Source organism: Filicampus tigris, chromosome 1 (assembly GCF_054856515.1).
Source record: "Filicampus tigris isolate MCC_2025a chromosome 1, RoL_Ftig_1.0, whole genome shotgun sequence".
Lineage (NCBI taxonomy): Eukaryota > Metazoa > Chordata > Actinopteri > Syngnathiformes > Syngnathidae > Filicampus > Filicampus tigris.
This window is the reverse complement of record NC_141217.1, coordinates 36376327-36399935: the sequence shown is the minus strand read 5'-3', so window position 1 is coordinate 36399935 and position 23609 is coordinate 36376327. Positions and strand designations below refer to the sequence as shown.

General features: G+C 43.3%; 2 protein-coding genes and 1 non-coding gene across 4 annotated transcripts in view; 2 read left to right on the top strand and 1 right to left on the bottom strand.

Annotated features, from left to right (window-relative positions):
* LOC147153901 (IQ motif and SEC7 domain-containing protein 1-like) overlaps positions 1–7140 on the top strand; it is a 68106-nt gene extending 60966 nt beyond the window's left edge. For both annotated transcript variants that reach the window (XM_086037534.1, XM_086037543.1), the window contains one exon: positions 9–7140. In XM_086037534.1, coding sequence (XP_085893660.1) covers positions 9–1205 — 1197 coding nt within the window. In that variant the 3' untranslated portion in view covers positions 1206–7140. The remainder of the gene's footprint in view (positions 1–8) is intronic.
* A 1882-nt stretch (positions 7141–9022) lies between these two features.
* On the bottom strand, positions 9023–9104 carry trnas-cga (transfer RNA serine (anticodon CGA)). Its single transcript has one exon. It is a non-coding gene; the product is annotated as a tRNA-Ser (tRNA).
* Positions 9105–9426: 322 nt separating this feature from the next.
* LOC147153899 (small integral membrane protein 11-like) lies at positions 9427–11523 on the top strand. The gene is made up of 3 exons (XM_086044997.1): positions 9427–9564; positions 10601–10808; positions 11370–11523. Exons 1-2 carry the CDS (start codon positions 9550–9552, stop codon positions 10787–10789), a joined length of 204 nt encoding a protein of 67 aa, XP_085901123.1. The 5' UTR covers positions 9427–9549; the 3' UTR covers positions 10790–10808; positions 11370–11523.
* The last annotated feature ends 12086 nt before the right edge of the window (positions 11524–23609 follow it).

Genomic DNA, 23609 nt, shown 5'->3' with positions numbered 1-23609 from the left:
CCTGTCAGGGGTCCATCATCAGCAGCCCTCGGCCGCACCAGCAATACCACCCCGGGGGAATTCTGGCCTACAGCCCCATGATGGCGCCCTCGTCTCCAGCAGCCTACCGGCCGCACCGCCCTACTCAGAGCCCCGGTACGGGGGTGGGCGGTGGGCCGGGGCTCTGTCACAACCAGGGCGGGCCGAGCGCGTCCCCGCTCACGAGCGGGGGCGGGGCTGGGGCCGGCGCAGGGATGGCGATGGGGGTTGGGCCGGGCGCCGGCGGCCGGCTGGGCAACTTTTTTGGCAGCCGCAGAGGGAAAGTTCCTGGTCCCCTGACGATGACATCGCCGACACCGCAGTGCCCTCCGAGTCCCCTGATGATATCCTCCCCGCCCCATTACCCCGCCCCCGAGCCTCCCATCGCCCACCCGTCCTCCCCTTCCCCATGCCCCTCCCCATCTGCCAACCTCGGCCAGTCGGACCCGGGCGGCATTGGAGGGGGAGTAAGCACGGGTGGGGCGCCGTCCAAGCTCCAGGCCCTGCACGCCCAGTATTGCCACGGCAACAGTGGGGGAGGCGGGGTCAGCGGGCACCAGCCGCAACAGACTCCCCCCCCACCGTACCACCACCATCACCGATACCACGTGCAAAGCGCCCCGCAGCACCACCCCCTCATGCACAGGGCGTCGGTCCCGCGGCGCCAGGTTCCGTCCGGCTGCACCCCGTCTCACATGCAGCAGCAGCACCAGCGGATCCAGCAGGCCGCCGCCCAGCACCAGCGCTACAACGCAGCCTCGGGTTTCATCACACCCCCACCGCTGTCCCCGCACTCGCCTCTCACCCCGACTACGCCACACGGACTCTTCCGGCCGGGCGGCGGAGGCAAGCTGCCGCTCACCATCTCGCACTCGCAACCCCACCCCCACGCTCACTCTCACAACCACGCCGTCCACTCCCCGCTCAGCCCCTCTCCCGCCAGCTCGCCCTCCACCCACTTCATCTTCTCCACACCGCCGCCCCAGACCCCTTCGGCGCGCCTGGTCTCCCAGACGCTGCCACAGCCCTACGCTCCCCAGTACCCGCCACTCTCCTCCATCCCGCCCCCTCCTCCGCACTCCCCGTTGCCGCCCCCGTCCGCCGCGCCGCTCTCCCCGCACCCGGGGGCGGGCGGCGGGCCGGGGCCCAAGTCAAAACCGGTCAGTCGGATCAGCACCGTCGTGTGAGGAGTCGGCGAGCCAGGGCGCCGGCCCAACTCATCGTTGGCCACCGGGGGGCGGCGCCCCGCCTCGTCGCTGGCCACCGAGGGGCAGTATTCAAGTGGAGGAGGAGGAGGAGGAGGAGTGGCGCAGGGCATGTGCAGGTGTATCAAAACGGCCGCCTGATTAGACGGCGAGAAATGAGAGGAGGGAAGAGGAAATTACTGAGCCTGTGTTACTTTCATATCAACTTCCCCTGCGGCTAGAGCCACCCGTCTTGCCACCTATTGGTCGAGCCCCCATTAGGGGGGCGTGGAGACTTTAGTGAGGAGAGACAACAGTGCCTGATGCGCACGATGCTTGCACGTGGCTAACGGGGTTTTCATTTGACAGTTCCCAAAAATGGCCAGTGGGTGGCGTTTTAATTGTTTGGTGCACTTTGTGTCTTTGATCGACAGCCATGCATGATTCGAGCAATTGTTGCCGAGTGAAAAGAGAGGGACCGACTTTTTTTGTTGTTGTTTTTTACCTCTGTGCTTTGTAAAAATGTTGTTTTGGCTCACAGGGTTTCTGCACTCTCCCTTGCAAAGGATTGGAATAGTAATCTAGTCCTTAACCACGGTCCACATATTTTTGTGTGTATATTTCAAGAGGGGAAGACAAACATCAAGTGAAAGATCAAGATGAGAAGTAGTGATGGGAAAATGAAGCTACATGATATTTACATTTGATATGATACATTTGTGATATTTTTTTGCTCCTCTACATGGTGCTCTTGTTTTAAAGATGAGGCTAGCATCTATTAAAACGAAGAGTGCCATCTAGAGGAGTCCAAAAATGACCACAAGTGCTTCATGAACCTTCATTTGTCCATCACTAATGAGAGGACAAACATTGAGTCAAACAGCAAGACAAGAAGACAAACTCGAAGATCAGCATCAAGACAAATCTTCAACACAAGATGAGAAGACAAGAATTCTGACAAACATTTAGCCAAACATGAAAGCAAACATCAAGTAAAACAAACAGAAAGACAAACATTGAGATAAGAGAAATTTACACATCAAGTCAAACAGCATCTGGACGAACCAACAAGGCAAACATCCCACGTTATGATGTGTACAGTGTATAATGTATCAAGTATTCCAAAGGTATACAAAAGCATACTGATATAGTGATGTTTTTTTTTTTTTGTATGAGACACTCTGTGTTGCCAAGGAAGGAGATTAAGCTACATGAGGCCAAACAGGGTGCATTCTGGAAAACAGAGTCCTTTTTTTTTCACACACAATTGGCTGGTCAATCATTGATTATGATTAGAATACTAATCCTGCTCGTTTAGTTCAGATGTGGTATTGTTATGCAAAATGCATATTGTGAGTATACAGAGTTGCAATTTCATGGCTAGTAATGCTTAATACGCTGATGACATTCTACGTAAGTGGTCGGGCAAAGCATCAACCGATCGCGATCGGTGGCCGAGCCATCGGAGCGCCACTACAGAATATGTTCGTCAAATAAACAATTTGACCTATATTTCATTACATTGATTTTACTAAATAATCTGTTGATTAAAGGGACACTGGGATGATCTTAACATTGGCACTTATATACAGTAATCGGTTTGCATGTAAAAATAACATCAGTACTAAAGTGCCCCCCCCCCCCCCCCCCCAAAAGACTCTGTAGTGATATAAGGTCTTTTTTGGTGATTAGATTTACAACATATTGCCCCGCCCCCTTTTGGCGCGTGGCTTATGTTATGTTTTCGGTCTCAACGGTCTACGTCACGGGAGGGAGGAAAGTGTGGTAATATTACTCGCTTTGACAGTTCTGTTGTCTAAAACGGCGACCGATCGCCACCAAAATGCAAATGCACATTACTACACTTCAACCTGTGAACGTATAAAAGTGTTCTGCACAATAGTTTGGCTCTATTGACATAAAATGGGATCTCATCATGATCACCTCCACAAAATCAAAAATACCGAGGATAATGGGACGGCTAATACCAACAACTAGCTTCAGTTCGTTAAAACAAAAGGAGTTAGCACAACAACATTAGCTCCTTGCTCTGCGTCCGGCCTGCATCGATCTTCATGTCAGGGGGTTGCCATCCAAGCAGTCGCATGCTTTGTCCGACACCGCTTGCAGCCGCCAGAGAGTGTGGTAATCCCTCATTGAACAATCGTCAGTGTTCAGCGAAAAAAGGTTCCAGCAAGGCTGACTGCACAGCCGAGTGTGGCCGCATTGGAACGTACCATTTCGGCTGTTTACGTTCCAAATTGGATGGCGTGTTGTAGGTCGAAAAACTGGGGCCATTCATCCAAATAAATGCGCACGTCTACTCATTTGCACTTCAGTCTCCGTAAATATCCTGACTGGTGTTAAATGCCTCGCCCGTCCTAACTGTGATCAGCAAAGAAGCAGTGTTTTTTTTTTTTTTTATCGCAAAGAAGCAGTGTGCGCTCGTCCCAGTATAAATCCATGTAGCTCTGCTCACGTCCACATTTCCTCAATCTCATATAAATCAGCCACAAAGAGGTTAATCCTTTTACTATGTTGAAGTGGTCATGAGTAAGGATGTCCACATAAATTTTGGTGCCAATTGATCTCCGTTTTAGACGTTATAAGCAATGAAAGTACAATGATTTCCAACTGAGAGTTTGGAATCGGTTCCTCCCGTGACTCCGATCGAACATGGATAGAACGGCAGGGGGCGCGGCCATTGTCCTCATTATCAAGGCGCATTAGTACTGGAGTTACTTATTTCCTGATTTCTCCCAAATCTATTGATAAAATAGAAAATGACAACTCTTTTCATTTTCCCGATCAAAAAATATATAAAATGAACTTGTTAGTGAAAACATGGCCATCCCGGCCCCACCATCCCTTTAAATGAGAAAAAAATTGTTTCATAACTCATTCACTGCCAGGGACGGATTTGCTTGTCTTTTCACAGTCCAGCCATTCAATCCCAAGAATTTATTTATTTATTTTTTTTCAAAATTTTCAAACGTTAGGGTAAAGGAGGGTCTGAACATTTCTAGCAGTGTATGAGTTAAAATGATCTATTTTGATCAATTGTTATCATTCAATTATTTGTAAATGTTGAATTCATCCAAAACAAGATATATATAATTATTATAATTACACTAAGCATAAAGAATGTGTTGATTTTCCCCCTGGAGAGGGATTATAATCAGTAAAATAAGATGTAAAAATGTCAATCATTGTAAAAATATATAACTTTATTCAAATGAAATATTTCACATGCACACTTTAAGTTGGCCCATCTGACCCTTTTTAGAATCATCGTCATGTGGCCCTTCAGCACTAAAGTTTGCCTACCGCTCTCCTAACATGGGGTACAAGAGCAACGTTTGCTCAACAAATGCAGCTCATTGACAGAATCCTAATAATAATTTTGCAAAGTGGAGAACAAGGTGCCTTCTGACAGGAGGATGGTAAAATATGAATCATGTTTTAATGGACTATCATTTCACACCAGATTTAAAGGTATTTATGAGTTTTGGGGAGGAAGCTGGACCTACATGTGTACTTTTCTATGATTATGATGATTATTTTTTTGCACTTATGCAAATATGAGCGTCGCCTTTGTGAGTGTGTGCATGTGAAGTGTGTATAGTGTGTGTTTTCTGGAGTCAGCGCGTGTGTGTGCATGTGGGTGACTGTGCGAAGTTCTTCAGGGTTCCAATGAGCGCATTTGAACTTGATTATTTTCTAAATTGGCGCGCATGGCGTTTCAAGCCGATGGGGAGCTTCTTGGCGCCCCTCTTCTTTTCACTCTCAAGAAACACTATTGAGCTCAATCACTTTTTTTTTTTTACGACAACAAAGGCAAGACTAGCCTAACGAAACATTTACTGTAGACTTGATGACTAAAAGTATTCAATGAACGCATAACTTGATGACTCCAAGTGTCTTTACACTGACTGTCCTATAACTTGATAACTGATGACTTGAAGTCTTTCCGCTGAATATGTCACACGACCTGATGACCACCTGATGATGACTTTTAAGTGTCTTTTAAAATGTACATGTCACTTTACTTGATGACTTCACGTTACTTTACACGGAACACGTCTTGAAATCATCACGCTGAATATGACGCGACTTCTTGATGGCCGGACGACGTCACATGACTTGATGGTGACTTGAAATATCTTTACAGGGAACACAAGTTGATTGATGATGACTCCAATTCCCCCATTTCTGTACCCAGCGCAAGTCTAGCTCAAAGTGCAGTCGAACTGTGCGCATGGGCGGAGTTTTCGTTGTTTTTGGTGTTTTCGTAAACGGGCGCAGTTAGAAATGGGCAGACGGCAGATTGACCACCGATCAAAGCGGCTCCCTTTAAATTCAGTGCAGGAGAGTTGCGCAGTCTACATGGCAGAAGCGTAACAGACTCACAGCAGTCCGTGCAGGAGGTTGGCGCATTCAAAGTCCTTTTATAAGGAACTGTAAGATCTCCACTCGATGTGGGAATCTGGAGACCCCAATTGTGCGTCTGTCTGTGACAACCCCACTCACCCACCCACCAGCTGCGTCGTGGTTAGGGGGGGGCTTTTAAAAATACATTAAAGATGATAATGATGCATTCAATGAATAGATTTCTACAATGATTGAGAGGATTCGATGCGCCCTCATGTCATATTTATGAATGAAATGTGTTGACGCTCATCGCACATCAGCGGAGCTTGTCTCAAATCCACCAAAATCGTACAGCTTAGACCTGCTTTTAACTGGTCTAAATTCTAGTCTACTTTCTGTCAAATTGTCTGGTGCACGGGAGGCGCGTAAGAGAAAACGCCTTTGGCCGGGCCAGACGAGTTGTAACTCGGTCTACCAAATTCCCAAACGTGGTAAACTAGACTTGCCCCCCACGAAAATTAAGATGCACCAGTTTTTACGCCGAGCGTACCGCTGCGAAAATAGGCCTCCAAGTGTCTTCACGCTGAACACGTCACAGGACTTCCTGTCTTAATGATGAGTTCAAGTGTCCGCACACTGAACATGTCACATGACCTGATGACTTGGTGACAACTTTAAAGTTCTTTACATGTAACATATCATGTGACTTTCTTCGTGTGTCTTTACACCAAAAGCGTCATATGCTTAGATCCTGATCTGAATGATGTAATAAAGATTTCATGAAGTACTGTAAAATAATGCCATGACGTACTGGACAGTGCAGTGTTTGATCATCGTATTCGGGTGCCATCTTGCCGTATAGCGTCACTTTTGTCAGCTATGGGACTTTTCCACCCGCAGACTTGTTCAACGCTGCGCTCACTTGACTTCAAAGGACTATTTCCCCTGACATGTTTGATTTTGCATCGCTCGAGCGTTCACTTAAAAGCAATCAAAGGACTGGATGAAAATGAAAGTGTGTGTGTGTGTATGTTTTTTTAAGTGTGCAGCACGTTGACGTATGAAAACACACGCAAAAATAGAGGCATGATGCTCTCTCGGCCCAGCTCTTCTCTCCATTATTGCTGTGCATGTCTTATTTATTATTACAGTATCTGCACTGAATGGAACTTTGTATTATAAGCCACTATGTACATAAAAACATGTTGTATTCAATGAAAAGCAGCTCTTTTCGTCAGGAACCAACAGCGACATTTTTCATTTTACAGGAAATCTTTTCTGACTGCTGCTGCCGGCAAAACAGGGATTGTTTTTTTTGTTTTGTTTTCTTTTAAAGAAAATCAAATGACAAATGTTGTCTGTGCTTCCTGTGCTGAGGTAGTACGTGTACAATTGTACCAGTTGTGTCAAATACTGTACGTGTCCACAGAGATTACATTATTTTAAAGATGATTTAGCCATGTATAGAAATATATTACTTGTAACTTTGTTTTGGACAGCGCTGCAGAGGCAAAAGCGGAAATATTTATTGCTCTGAACATATAAAAATCTGTTCATGTTGATGGAACGATGCCTCACGACCTGGTTTTTGTTGTCGTTTGTCATATACCGGTACTGTACTGTGCGGTTGTGAGTTGGAGCCTAACCCAGCTGACAGTGGCCAAGAAGCAGTGTACTATTAACGCCATGGTCAGTGATCACCACGCCAGTCGCAGGGCACTGAGAAACAATTATTCGCACTCACGTTCACATACGGACAATTAAGAGTCTTCAATTAACCTCTACTAAAACCTATCTTTGGAAGGTGGTGCAAGTCCACACAGGAAAGCCATAGATTCAAATCCAAAACCAGTGCCACTAATGTCCTTGGTCACAAGCGCCATAGTTACTGTAAAGTCAAGAATTATCGACATATTCTTAGAGCGTATTTCTTGTCATGGTAAAATTGGCTCCTTTTTTGGGGCGGATCTGGCTCGTGCAGTGAGCCAGCTCCCAAGTACTGGTTATCATTCATTCATTCATTATCTATACCGCTTATCCCCACAAAGGTCGCGGGGCGTGCTGGAGCCTATCCCAGCAGTCTTCGGGCAGTAGGCGGGACACCCCGAATGGGTTGCCAGCCAATCGCAGAGCACACTGAGACAAACATACATTCGCACTCACAATCATACCTAGGGGCAGTATAGAGTGTCTACTTAACCTACCAAGTATGTTTTTGGAATGTGAGAGGAAACCGGAGTACCCGGAGAGAACCCACGCAGGTACGTGGAGAACATGCAAACTCCACACAGGGAGGCCGGGGCCGGGATCGAACCCACGACCTCTGGACTGTGAGGCGGATGTGCTAACCAGTCTCCCACGTACTGATTAGTGAGGAGAATTTTCTCTTTCGGCTCAAGTCGGTCCCCCTTTTTTTTTTTTTAATGCTTCCATTAATTTATTACCAAATTATGTGTACAATGAACTAGTAATTTAAAGGGACAGTGTGTAGAATGTTTTGATTTTTCAATGTTCAGTAATTTTAATATCCCAATATTAATTTCAATAATATGCAAGTACATTGTTTTTTTCGTGAAGTCATCTTGAATTATATTACATAAGGGTACACCGCCCCGACTGCAGATACCCAATGGAGTCCAATTAGCAAACGTAGTTCCTAAGCATCATGACTACAGCATGTGTAACAAATGCCACCGTAGCGTGTGTGCTTCAAAATGCTTGCGCTTCAAACTTAGGTCATTGCATTCTATTAGTTCACCACTAGATGACACTAAATTCCACACAATGTCCCTTTGAAAAATACATTATATAAAATATGAAATACTGATTTTGCTTTATCGGCTCTTTCGCAACCGAAACATCACTAACACAATTAAATCAAAGGCCACAGTAGGTTGACAGCCAGTAAGGTGGCACTCATTTGGCCATCTCCTCTTCCGCCTCGCTATCAAGCATTTTCGAAGGCCGGCAGTTACTTCGACTAGCGGCGGAAGCAGAGCCCAGAGTGTGGCTAACAAGCAGCCAAGAAGATGAAAGCAATTTTGTGGCGCATGGACAACGCCAATCATAAACACCCTCCCTGCACCCCGCCGACAACTTCACCGACTGATCACATAAGTACTGCATTTCAGAAGATAATGTTGTTATCTAATGATATCACTGGCTAATTTAACCCTAACGCAGCCCCAATCTCCCCACACACACTTAAAACTACCACCTATAGCGATTCTCTTGCATTATGATGGAGGCAAAATTTCATCACCAGGTCGCCAAATTACGGTTGGCGAATAGTTGCGGAGTGGCGCATGAAAATTTAGCCCAACTTATACATTAAAGTATGCTACTGTGAATATTACTGTTAGTTAATGATGGCTCACACTGTAGCACAAATTGATTTTTGTGGCTAAGCCTCATCTGTAGAAAGCTTGTTCCTTTGAACAAAACCAATGCGTCACGAACAGGATTCGAACCTGTGCGGGGAAACCCCATTGGATTTCGAGTCCAACGCCTTAACCTCTCGGCCACCGTGACTACACATGCCTATCTGTCCCAGATTTGATAATTTTATCTGAATTTATCGATAATTCCATATTTGCTGCAAGACGCTTTCAATGGTTGCGCGTTTCTGCCAGCTATTAATACTTAGTGTGCTCCATGACGCCAACCCAACGCTGAGTGACGTAAGCAGTGCGTGATGACTGATGGAAAAATATTTGCGTACTTTCTTTTCAGACTCGCATGAAGAATTTTAGGAAATTGATTTGAAAATCTCATTGTAATATTGTTTTTTTTGTCTACTAAAGCGGATTCACGCGAATAAAATCGGGTACAATGACAATTCTATCCCCGCTACCCAGAATGCCGCACGATGGAAACATTTCAATTGGCTACTGAACTTCAAGCCCCGCCTCTTTGAAGGGAAGTTGTTGTTCTATGGTGGTTCGCTGAAAACAGATTTGACCGGTCACAAGCTAAAATGATCAACTGGAAGGTAATCGATTCCGGCGTATCATATCAGAAACGACATGTAAACGAGTAATTCGTTGATTGTGCGCTCGTCTTCACTTCTTCTCTTACTCTTTTCCCCTTTTGTTTTAATAAAAATCCTACACTGTCTGTCATGCTAATGCAAATTTACTGAGCGAATGCATTAGTCCGTGCGTTGGACTCGCTGTTTATCGTTCGCTTTTAACGAAAGCGGTCTTTTGCAACGCGTGGTCGTCGTCTTTAAGATCACCCACAACCACGAGTGTTTCAGTCATGGCTGGTGTGCTGTGCAGCTGTCTCGCTCACATCGTCACACTTCCCATTTGTATTTGGTCCTGGCATGCTGCTATGTGGAGATGAAGTGAGGGCGCACATTTATACACTAGAGGTAGGAGTAAGTCACATACACTTGACAAACGTTGAACGTAGAATACTGACAAAAAGACATATGCATTGATCGTAAAATGCACTAGAACCATTACAAGTTAACTTGATTTGACCTTTTCTAAAATTTAAAAAGCACATGTCCAATTTTTTAATGTCAAAGTATGTCAAAGCACAACTTGCTTTCTACCAAGGAGCTGAACGGTAAAATTCACAACGTACTGTATGACTGTTTAGAAGTAAAATTAAGCCTTCGTTTCCTGAACGAAAATCAAGCGAGTCCTGTCTTTGATAAGCATGTGATAGTAATGCAATTCTGTTCAGTCACACAATATATTCACCAATTGACACTCAATATATTTTTTCATTAGTTAGATGTACTACCCAAATATTTATTAATGGTTCCAAAACCAGCCTCCGTATTGTGTATTACTTGTGTTCTCAATTAAATGCACAACCAAGGCATTCTGGTTAATATTGCATTAGTGGAATATGAGTTAAGCAGCAAAATCCACCTATTTTTAGCTATCTCAGGGGGCGGCCATTTTGTCACTTCTGCTCTATCTGGTACAGTTTATACCGGGACTGCTTCTTTACATTTTATCTAGTATCCTTTCTTTCATTCACTGCACTTCTTCTGTCTTGTTTGTTGGCAGGCTTTGGACAACCTACCCGTACTGTTGTACATCTTAGCTCTGAAGACACTAATACTGTGTTTGGGCTTCGCTGGGGTGAAGATCTACCAGAGTAAGAAAGCAGAGGCAGCTCTCAAGCAACAGCAGGCCGAGAGGAGGAAGTTGGCCCAGAGGACACAGGAGCTCATCGATAAGTTGAAGGAAGACTGAGAAGAGCTGCTCAACGCTGGTAGTAAAGCCAATACGCCAGTTGATGTAGCAATTATATTTTAAGTGGGGTACACACGTACTGATTCACCAAAAGTTTTTTTTAAATGTGAGAAACCCATCACGTGGCAATTAAAACATATCCCTGCGTTGCTACTGCAATGGTGTACTCTATGACCAACATGGCATGTCAGTTTTAGTACCAAGACTGACCAATGGGAGGCAGCACAGTACCACAAGAAATCCAGACTGAAACTACAAAGACTAGCAGAAGAAATAGAAGCTGCAACTTGTTCACCACATTCAAGAATCTGCTATTGAAAATATTGAACCGGTATAACATTTACAATTGTCAGCCGTGAACATTTTCTGAACAGAGCGTGGAGGAATAAAAATCACCCGAACAGTCCACACCAAATTATTGTTGCTCAGGATAATCTTTCAGATGCATCCGAGAGCAGGGCTTTTTACTGACTTTGATCGCAAGGAAGGGAAAATTGCTCTGTGACCCCATTATCAGGATATGTGTACCCCCACATTACAATGTCATCATCGTCTCACCACCCGTCCTGTCACTTTCTAGGGCCAAGCAACACATCAAGTGACCGGACTCCAACATGAACTCATCATGTTTGTTTATTCCGCTTGGCGCGGTGATCTACAGGAAATCGCACAACACACTATGTATTTATTGAATTTTGTAACCTGTATTATTTGTAGATAAATGGATAAAAGATTGTTCAACTCTTGTTCTCTCTTTATTGCACAGTGCTGCTTTTCTAAAGTGATACAGTTCATTCACAAGTTCTTGTATTGCCATATTTTAGATGTGCAATATCTAATCTTGCACAAGGCTGTTAACGGAGCCCTCCAACGAGCAATTCATCTATGCATCCATCAATTATCCAAACCATTTATCAGTCGGAGAAAAATTAATAAATTCTGGATTTTCATATAAATCTACGTTGCAGCTTGGTGGTTCTGTTGAAAATTGTTGCGAAAAAATAAAAAAAATGTCCATACACGCGTCTTATTCAACAGGTCGCTTTGTGCTCTTTTGTGTGTGCGTGCGTTTGTGTGTGTGGCCGACAGGGGGCGCCAGTGTCATGTCACTCATTTGGAGTCCCGAACGACGTCAAAACGGTCAATTGCTTACAGTTAACATAGTAAGAGTTAAACCTTAAACGTGCCAGTGTTATATCCATACATAGTATGTGAAACAGGAACACATAGGAACAAAAGTAACACAGTAAAGGACTGCCAGCCTCGAGCTACCACTGCCCAAATGTGTAATGCTTCTGATACTTTTTATTCATTTGACAATTGTTGGACGCGACATCGCCATTTTCATTTGTTTATCAAGTGTAATTATGAATGGGGAAGCAACGTGTCTGCATGTGAGGTATACAATCAAGAGAAATCCTACATTTGCAGGAGAGACTCTTAAGTAGAACTTGAGACCCCATAAAGTCATGTCATGTCATCTTCCAAACCGCTTATCCTATATAGGGTCGCGGGGAGTTGCTGGAGCCTATCCCAGCCGTCAATGGGCGAAGGCAGACTACACCCTGAACTGGTCGCCAGCCAGACCCCATAAAGTGAATTCACATATTTGTTTCACATTATACATGCTCTGCATACATATTCTTAGAACTGTAGTGCTCGACTGTGGAGATGGCATATTACTTTTTCGCTCCTCCCCTACTATATAAGAATTTGAGCGCCTTCATTGTATGAAAGTTTATTTATTTATTTATTTTTGTAAAATAAACTCCAACATGAAAGCCAGTGTGTGGACAAGGGCTTCATGCTGCCGCTTTAGAGCGCCTCGTTGTCGAGGTGTGGAAAAGTCCCTTCATGACCCAGTGGGATATGTCTCAGCCACCGGAGGCTTTAGTCTGATATATTTTCACATATTGAACATGTTGTGTAGACGTAAGAAAGATGCAAGATCCATGTTTCCATGTTGTAGAAGTTGTATTTGATTGACAGTTGAGCAGGGTGAGGTTTCAGGGCATTCAGGGACATGACCAAAGCTTCTGAGAGCGGAGAGAATGTTTTTTTTGTTTTTTTTGCAATTTTGAAGCCTAATTTTTTAATGATTGATGTTTTTTTTTTAATCATTCAAATTGCGTAGGGTTGTTAGCATTTTCCTCTGGTGCGTCAAATTTAGAAGACATTTATTTTCACTTTACAGGGACTTTAATTGCAGTTTTTAAAGTTACAGTTTATTTAAGGGGGAAATATTAAAAATACTTGCACCTCGGTCTAATGGCTAGTAAATGTAGAGTGACCCCCCGTTTTCAAACAGTTTTTCTTGTCGCAAAGAAAAAAGAAAAAACTGTGCCATTTTGTGCCATTAAAACTCTTTGGAAATGTCTGGGGCATTTCTTGGCAACTGTTTGCAACACTGAATGAACCCTGGCAAAAAATTTGCTCACACACCTGCAAACCTTCGCCACCCCGTGAGATACAGGCTTTAGTGAGATTAACTGGGGAACCTCTCTGTCTCTTCGACTTCTTTCACTGCAAGTATTCCAGTCGACCTCAGTGCTGCCTGGCATGTTGCAGTACCAGATGATGCAACACCAAATTCGGATTTACCTATATGCCGTAAAAAATCATAAATAACGATCACTTAAAAATCAAAGCTATAGTTGGGATTCACTGTGTAATAAACTATGATGTAAGCTTCATTTCAATTGGGCACTCAGATGACAGTGATGTGGCAGCCACTTTTGTGGTGTCATCATTACACAGCGCAAAACATCAAGCAAAACTAACAAATGACATTGCTTAATGACATCATTATAGGGATAAGAATTTGCATTGTGCAATTATCATACCATCAAAATCATTTTCCCTTTTTGTTTCGTTTGACGAAGTTGCTCATTGGGTTTACTGATGCAAGGACTCCCCCGTGACGTTGCTAGGAACCAACAAGTCATGATGAAGAGGCTTTGTGTATACTATCACCAAAAACTGTTTTTACATCAACAAGTTGTGTCGCTTTGCTTGCCTTGCCTTCCGCATATAAGTGTAAAATCCTCACCTGGTCCAACACCTGCTGAGAACCTGCACATGGAGTTTGCGACGAGAAACTTCAGGCAAGTACAGTACACATGTGTTGCCATAAATATCCATCCATCTATTTTCTCTAGCGCTTGCCAACGGGGTCATGGGTGCTGATGTTGGCAAATTGGTCTGTACCCAGAACTGGTCGCCAGCCACCAATTCTTCACCAGTCCATATGTACTGTGATGAATGTGTCTTTTCTGACAAGATGCAGGAACAAGTTTCAGGACATCGATTTTCTCCAGAGCTTAGCCTCAATAGGGGGAGCTAGAACCTATCCCAGCTGACTTTGGGCCACCCTGGACTGGTTGCCAGTTAAACACAGAATACATACAGACAAATAATCCACAATTCACAGTCATATTCACACCTGTGGACAATTTAAAGTCTTCAGTGAATCAAACATACCTGGACATGTTTTGGGGATGTGAAATGCAGCCGAAGTTACCAAGAAATCATTTGCAGAACATTCAAACGCCACACAGGAAGGAGCAGAGATTAGAACTCCGAATGTCAGATCTATGAGGCAGTGCTAACCACCCTCCACCATGATGCCCAAAATGTCCTATGAATATCAAATTTACAATTATAAACTAATATTGAATATTTAAATACATTTCCTTGATAAACAAAGGGGAAAATTCATCGGGTACTTCTTTTCCCCCCCTTCTTCAAGTGTGATACAAATTACCTCAACTGAGTGTGCCTTAAATGTTATCTGCGCATTAATATAAGATATTAACGTACATATAGTAATTAGGAATGGGTCAGTGCCGATACCAGGTATTGATATCGGGCCGATACTGGCCAATGTATCAAGTTCTTGCGAAGGCTGACCATTCCAGTCACCGATACTTAGGGCGCCCTCTTATGGCCATTCTACTATCAGGAAGTAAATCATGTGCCCATTAAGATGCAATTTCTATAAGTATACTGTATGTATAAGGTTTATGTTAATACTTGGAGTGTATTAATTGGGTGTTGCTATCTTGCTACCAAAAATTGTTTGCTGAGTCAATTCGGATAGTATAGTGATTTTTTCTTTTTTACATTAAGGTTTTACGGTACATGCATATATTTACTTGACGCATTTAGCTTCTTTCATCAACTGAGAAAAATAGAATGTTGTTATTATTCACTGCATTAGTAATTATAAATTATATTATATAGTTAATAATATAATTATATTTTTCCTATTGAATGCGGTTTAACATTTTGTGTTATTGGTTTAATAGAAATTGTATGTATCAAAATGACTAGTGGTATCGTATTGGTATTAGACCAGCTGTCATTAAAATGAGAAGAGAGCATCTGGCATCATGGAGTGTTTAAATGCGAACTCTCATTTTACGTGCACTTTTGACAATTTTGCCATTTTGAACAGAAATGAGGAATTTCAACGATCCAAGAAATGAAGCATTAATTCATTGATAAAACTTTTTTCTGTTCAGGAATGTAACTAAGTAAATAATGATAATTTGACATCTTATTTAACAAATTGTGTATTTTACTTTTTTTTTCCTTTCTTTTTGTAAAACTGTACATTTTAGAATTTGTGTAAATTGTCCCTAGGTGTGATTGTGAGTGTCAGGATAAGCCTCTCGAATAATGGATGGATGGTTTCTGGAACAATTTTGTATTAGCATTCAAATATATCATTTAGACAGTTAAAGAGGTTCTACATACATGTGTATTCACAATGAGAGAAACCGGAAAGAAAAAAGGATTCTAATAATGACCAATGTTGTTTTTAAGGGCATCTGTGGCATAAACCTTCCACTGTATGCTGATCTAATACATTTATATTCATACATAAATACATGTCTAATCAATAGTGTATTGACCCACAATTGACAGAATTCATCTGAATCATTTGATGGAGTAAGTGATTAGGCCAATTCATCCCTTGAAGTGATTTGATATTATCACTAGCAATCACACACAAGAATAATAAGAGTGAAACGATAATCACTGTGTCCAGTAGAAATTGTGCGTCATTTGTTTTTTCCATTTTCAATTGGCCATTGAAAATGGGAGAAATATAAACACAAAGTGACTGATTCTTCTGTGTTTTTCTTTTTTTGTTTTTAGTTTTGACTGAAGCAAAATGCGTCAAACACATGAAGCTGATCACAATCACGTTTCAAACACGTTTTTACTCGATCAAATATTGTTGATGGATCACATGATAAATGGTGGTTGTGGTCCTGACTGATTGTGGAAGCTAATAAGCTAACTGACTTTATGGAAGCTCATTATCAAATTTTGGGTCATGTAAACTGACCAATTAAGTATTCAAATCAAAACTCAGTCCTGTTTTACGTTTTGTATTTTTTTTTATCTGAGCCTAAACATGAAATAAGGAAATCCTGACTTTATTTTTTATGTGTTACATGAAAAAAAAAAAAAAAGCTAACTCGGTTTTATTTGAGCTGTGACACAATTGCAGCTGTAAAAAAAATAATTTGTGTAATTAAAATACTACTAATACAATAAGAACTTGCAAACTAAAATATTATTTCCGAATCAAAATATTCACAAGAGTTCATTGCCATTTAGCACTAGGAGGTGCACATGAACACTTGTTGCACGTATTTTGTGAAGCTTTAAGTCGATGAGAGAGAGGGGTAAGGCAGACAAGTCTCCAGCGACCAGTAAGGGGGCGCCGGGGTAACGGATGTGCATGGCCACGATACCGTTTGTAATCTAGAGATCACCGTGTCCATAACGTCACTCATGTTTGCTACTAAGTGATTGTTGAATGTCAACAAACAACTGTAGTTTTCCAACAGCCGATAGTTCGTCCATGAGCTTTCGTCCTGCTCCTCTGCAATTGCATTCTTCTCCGAATGGCTCCTGGTGTTCAGAGTGTGTAGACCAACGGCAAAAGTCCCAACAGCGTAGACATTCTCCGCACAACAAAAGACACTGGCCTAAAGACTGCAACGCTAGTTTGTAATTGTACTGTGTTCTTTAATGTTTACTTTGATGTTCCCTTTTTATGTTTACTGTGTTCTTTTCATCGTCTATATGGTATTATGATGTGAATTGGGCTTCGCCTTCTTTGCCAAATCTCCCTTGAAAAAGTGACCCCGGCGTGACTGGGTTTTATTTTCTGATTGACACCGAACATCAAAAAAGGTGGAAAAGTACACATTACAGAGAAAATGATCAGAGATGATTAACGGTCTTGCCAACTCTCATATCCAGAATAATCAGTAACTTTTTCCGTTTTTAGTTTTGGCTTGCCAACTGAAAATGGAAAGAATGAATGATATACGGATTGAGTAGTAAAGGTGCACTGGTGAGGAGTGGGCCAGTGCCCCATCCCATCCAGCACCACAATCAGACTGAATGGTGTGATGCACCAAACCAGATGAAAGGCGGGGTCATTACTGGAAAACAGCGATGTATTCAAAGCATGATAGGCCTTTATGCTGTTATGTAAATACTGTCTATAGGGGATGTCATGATATTTGTCAACTGTGGGCAAGTGAAGCCCTTTTGAGACTTTCCTGTGATTAAGGGCCGTATAAATAAAATTGGACTTGACTATATGCTGTTTAATTACTTTTACTCAGCCTTCCAGCATTCCCAACCAGAAATACTTTTTAAAAGGGCGATCCCTAGCCCGTGCGTCTGTGCAAAGATAAAATGGCTATACAATACATTTTTTTTTTTTTTTCATATAAATAATGCACTCTGTGTGCCCTGCGATTGGCTGGCAACCAGTTCGGGGTGTACACCGCCTACTGCCCGAAGTCAGTCACGCCCGTGACCCTGGTGAGGAGAAGCGGATAAGATAATGGATGGACGGATGGATGAATAGTGCACTTTAATTGCAGCTTTGACCTAATATCGTAATAAAGCCAACGTGTGCCACGTTTGGAATACGGCTCATGTAAAACTGTGTGTATGGTGATGAGGCGCCTTGGTTCAAAACCGTGCCATCTAATGTTGTCATGTTGTTTCTCCTCCCTGTAGGCATCATCCTCCCAGGCAGCTGGTTGCTATGATGGGATTCCCACTGATGCAATATCAGCTAACCTTGGCTCAACTCTCGGGGTATGTCACCATGCTCTCATTTTGTTGTTGCTCCCGAGGAAGCTCGTCTGTGTGCTTATCGCTTTCCAAAATGCTTTTGATTTGGACGTGGCTGGCTCGCGCCGCTCCTTTCGGGAGCGAGGGAAGGTGTTGTTTTGACTCCCTGAAGGCGAACCCCACCCTGCTTTAACTCTGCAACCTGGCTGCCGTTAACCAACCGCAAATTGCACCCAGCCCTTCTCCGTCCTGCCCTCATCATAGTCAACCTGCTGTTGTGTCTCAGGATTTGTTAAGAAAGTGGTCGTTAGGTTTCCCGTAGGGGAAGACGAGAGCCCACTCGAGCAGATGGGTAAACTGGAGCGGGGCGCTTCTTAATTAGAGCTTCTTAATTAGAGCTTGATGACACCCAGGTGACAGTTGTTGAAGGGGCGTTATTAAAAGGCCTGTTGTACACTTTCTTCCCTTGCGATGTGATGATGGTGGGGTTTTTTTTCGTTTGACCCCAACAGAAGGACACCCTGTACACACCAGAGCAACTTTGTGCCCGACAGCTGCTACTGCGCGCCGCTGTTATTTGCATAGGGAAATCCAAGTGTAGTCTTTGGTTGGTTCTCGCCGGACAATTCACGTTCCCTTTTTTCCCCTCATGCAACAACGCGTCTTTCAGTAGTGTCTCGTCACATCAACCGGAGGTTACACGAAGCGCAGAAAGAGCCGTGCTCGATGCTGCGTTTGAGGCGTTTTCATTTGCCTCTCATGCAAATGGCAACTGACTATGTGCAGCAGGCATGACTCAGTTGAGATAGGACCAATAGCGTTACCTTGGGCAAAGGTGGACGTTTTAACCGTGAGATTAAAGGGGAAGTGCGCCTATAGACTGTAATTCAAACCCATTGCTAACAATACCATAAACATATAATATGAGATGTCAGAGGTCCTGTACATTGCACTGTTTTTTTTCAACCTTTTTTTGACCAAAGCAAACATGCAGAAACAATCCAATGGTGTTGGTGGGGCTCCCCGCCTGGAAACTGCGATTGTACACAGTAAATCTTAAAAATATGCCACAAGTGTTATTCCGTTATCTTGCTTCAGTTATATACACCGACATACACATCCTTGTGCATTAGCTGCAGTGATTGATGGGAGACAATGGAACATTTTGAATACATTGCAAGACTTAATCCAAAGTCTAAAATATCAAATATAATAATAATTGTCATTATGCTCACTTAAGCGATGGACTATTTCAATATTTTACCTCCCACAAGCGTTATTTTTTTTTTGTTGGGGGGGGGGGGGGGGGGGTAAACATTGGGTAACAACATGGTGTCCATAAATCATATGACGTGGACATAGCCAACGACAGAGCATTGTGGTCACTTCAATAGGAGTCCGGGCTTTCCATTATACGGCTTTGCTCGAGACTAGTATGCCGTCAAAAGAAGACTGGCGTAACGTGAGCTTCGGCAAGATGAACTACTTCTATGCAGAACTCCCAACATCGCAACACCTCCACTCAACACTATTGGGCTAATATATGTATCCATATTGTATTACAATTGATAATGTAAAAAATTTAGATAGCGGCGTTCGTAGTTTTTATCGGTTTTATCGGTCCGTCATTCATGTTCCAGCCAAATTGTGTTTTTTTTTTCAATTTTTTAAAAATGTTTTTACCATATAGGTGCATACTGTCATACATTGCATGTGGGGAAGTAGAGCCACAGTGGCCAATGTCCTTTTCATACATTTATGGAATGCTGAAACAGTCAAACCCAAGACAATGAACACACTCGCACAAGAGCGGCATGTTGTCCCCCCCCCCAAATTTTTGCCTCTTCTCGCGCACTGAAACACCGCAGGATCTCTTTGTAGACAAACACATGTGTGCGTGCGTGCGCATTAGCGTGTTTTCTTGTCCGCATCGCCCACCTCCTCATATAAACACATTCGAAAGGCCTCGTGCTTTGGACGGCCGTCCCCTTTGAAGACGAAATGAATTCAAAGCGGTAACCTCCCTACTTTCATGCGTTCACCCGATACGTCTCTTCCTCGCCTCGCTGTCGCTCCTTTCAGCGCCGTGGCCCGAGGCTGTTGCGAATCGCTTACCGCGCCGCATTCAACCTCTCAGTGCTGATCAATGTTAGTTTAAAGAGCGTGACCAATTGCCTTTGGTGATAATCACCACAACATTAGCAATACTCTCAATTTATTTTCTCATTTATTGTCGGCACACTAGTCTTAAGGCGTGCCATGGGAAATCAACAAATTTCACTTAATTGGTTAAAAATGTATTTATTGGTTTATAACAAATGATGTATCTTTGCTCCTCTAATAATAAATAAATAAAAGATCTTTTCACTCATAGAAGATTACGTAGTGTTGACATGTATCCACTTTTTGTAACATTTTGATTGGTGGTGTGCCGTGAGATTTTTCAAACTTCAAAATATGTGCCTTGGCTCTCATCAAAGGTTGGGAATCGCTGAGATGCAAGATTCGCTTTTTCACAGAAGGAAAAGGGAAGCATGGGATGATGACCGTGGAACTAGAAATTCAAGTGACCGACGTAGAAAAGAGGTGCACGACTCTTTGTATGTGGCAGCCCGGAGTAAAAAAATCAACAATAATCAAATCCAAACACATTGAGCAGTGACACACAATGGTCACCGGATTGGTGAGCATTAATACTTTTGTAAATGCAGATTTTCATTCAGTGCAGTACTTGGATTGGATCTTAATAGATTGTGCGAGTCTTCCTAATGGAGTGACAAAGTGTGTGTGTGTGTGTCTGCTTTAGATTTAGATTGGATAACATTCCAACCACAGAAATCAAGTGCTTATTTGGTCTCAAGTGTTGCGATATTAGTTCAGTTCATGTTCACTGGGACGCTGACAAAGGCCCTAAAATAAAAAGGCCTGATTTTTGGCTCGGGCTACAAAGTTGCACTTAACCACATCCTCTCCTCATCGAACCTCCCGTGCACCTAATGCCCTCCGTTGAAGTCCATAGTGTAGATGAAAGCTATAAATAGTCAAATTGGAAGAAGAATGGGGAGTGTCAGTGGTGCGATAACCCAGGCGGAGTGTCCAATTGCCTCCCATTCACCGAGGGTAATTAGAAAGATCCAAGGCCTGCTTCTCATGTGTGTTGCTGCCGAGTGTGTGTTTAACCTGTGTGTAAGGAGGCTGAGGCCCAGCGCTGTACCAGGCAAAGGTTTCCACCAAACTCTTCTTGCATAACACAGCGAGTGATAACACCGGCGCATTCCTCTCAACACACATCACAGCTGCCAACATCTTAGCTGTGGTGGGTTTTTTTTTTTTTTGGTTGGTTTTTTTCGCCCCTCAAAGCTTATATTTAAATACAGTCTATCTCAGATCTCACTGCATGCGCTGCACACGGGCTAAGTTTTCCATTATGGACTTAAAGAGGCGCTAGAAGCAATGCCTTCCTATTGTCTTGAAGAGAGATTTGGGTGATTTTCAAAGGCGGGAGATTCATCCTGAGGTAGGTCAACGAGGGTTAAAGCTGAGCTTTATTTAATTCGATAGGAATAGGAAGTCATTGTGCAAATGGAACATGGACGTAATTGGCTTGTGGCAAATGTTTGGCTTATTATGTTGAATTGAATGGTATGATACTTGTTGCATCTGGGGCAGCACGGTGTATGAGTGGTGAGCACATCGGTGTGGAGTTCGAATCCTTGCTTTGGGCCTTTCTCGCGTGTTCTCTCTGTGCTTGCCCGCCGGGGTTCTCTCTCCGGGTACTCTGGTCTACATTAGTGTTTACACCTACAAATGTATGGAACATTGTTACTCTGACGATAAATATTTAAAAAAGAAATATATTGTGCAATATCTCTCTCTCTCCCTCTCTCTCTCTCTCTCTCTCTCTCTCTCTCCTCTCTCTCTCTCTCACTCTCACTCTCATTCACATAGATTCCAGTTTCCAGTCTCCGTATTGTCTCTCACTTTAATCTCCTACCAATTCAGTGAGTAACTGCCACGATAAGTTCATGCTTGACTCAGCTATTGGCGCCATTGTCTTTTTCCAAAGGAACACACGATCCTTGAATCCTAATGTAATCGTCTGCTCGCCGGGGTTGCCAGACACAAAAAAATCACTTTTCTTTCCAAAACAAAAGGCACAATATTTCATTTAAAATCCTTAAACAACATGACTTGTGAAGTCATGTATAGTCAAAAGTCACAATGAGTCTCACGAATACAAAGTCAAGGAGAGTCTTTCATGAGTTTTAGCCTAGCAAGTCGCAAGTTCTAAAATTGGCAACTTGAGTCAAGTCATGTGACCTCTGCAACTTAGCCAAGACTTGGTTGCGATACAGTATTTTGTGACTTTTCCGACCACTCTAATACCTATTTAAAAAACAAAACAAAAAAAACAAACGGGTGCCAAACAAGTGCTCCCCATGGTAGCAACATTACCATTTCCTGCATGACGGAGGTAATTATTTGTGAGTCCCAACTAAGAATGGCTAATATGAGTAAGGCCTTCTCGTTTTCAACACTCTTTAGAAATATTTTTTTTTAAATGTGCACATTGCCGACATTTTCTCCTCCAACAGGAACAATTACGGTTGCCAATCATCCCTTCAAAAACGCAATCGTCCCGTATTTAGATATAAGTACATAGCGCATATTGAGTTGTAAAGGGACACACTTTGTCTCGTAATATGAGAGTCAAAAATAATAAAATAAAATGTCTATGGAATGAATGAATAACAGTTCTCTTTATATGACAACTTACGGTAGAGCTGGGTAGTCGGTCCCGGGGGCGGAACGGTCTGTCCCTCCACCCCTGGACGGACGCCCATTTTAGAGGCGGTGGACGGTGGTGACACATTTGAAAAAAGGGGCGGACCAAGCAAGGGCGGAAGTGGATTTTAGTCCGGCCCACTAATCGGCTCTGATGCGTGTGAACGTGGTCACGAGGCGGCCAAAGTTCATCTCAACCTACTCGGCGAAAGGCTTCTTTAGGCTTGTTTTATAACCCCGCGTCAGCGCGGGCGACAAGCGCCGCACGGCACCGCGCGCCCGACGCATTGTGCCGCGAAACACGTCGGGGCGACAGGTCTGCGACACATGCCGCGCACACGTCAGAAATTGCTGCTGCGTATACGATGCCGCGAGCATTCTCGGTCTCATCGGTCCGTTATGTCACATGTTGCGATGACGTTACAGTTTCCCCCTGCTCGGCAAATTCACAGGTTTGTTTGTTTTTTTCATCGATACTGAATGACGTTTTAGCCATAGCGAAGCGGTTAGCCACCAGGTATGACGCTCTCAAGGCGCTTACGTTTGTTGACATTGACAAATCAGATTTGAAGTGTGCATTGACCGCACATCCTGCGTGAGAATCATTTGTCGCCGTAAATCCATATTTCAAGTAGGTCTTCTGCAATGTTCCCTCTAAGGTGCACGCATGAGCAATTGTGCGCCGCTCACACCCTCTCAGCGCACACGGTGACACTGGAGTGCACCACACACACACACACCCACACACACACATTACATTTCTACACTCATTCCTTCATTTCCACCCCAGTTTAATCTACACATAGGACCACCCACCCAATTCCCACTTCCCTAACTGTTTCGGAGGTGCATTTAATGTAGTTTGAAGCATTAAATGAAACACATACACTCATACGCACCACTGGCGAGATGCTGCAGGCGG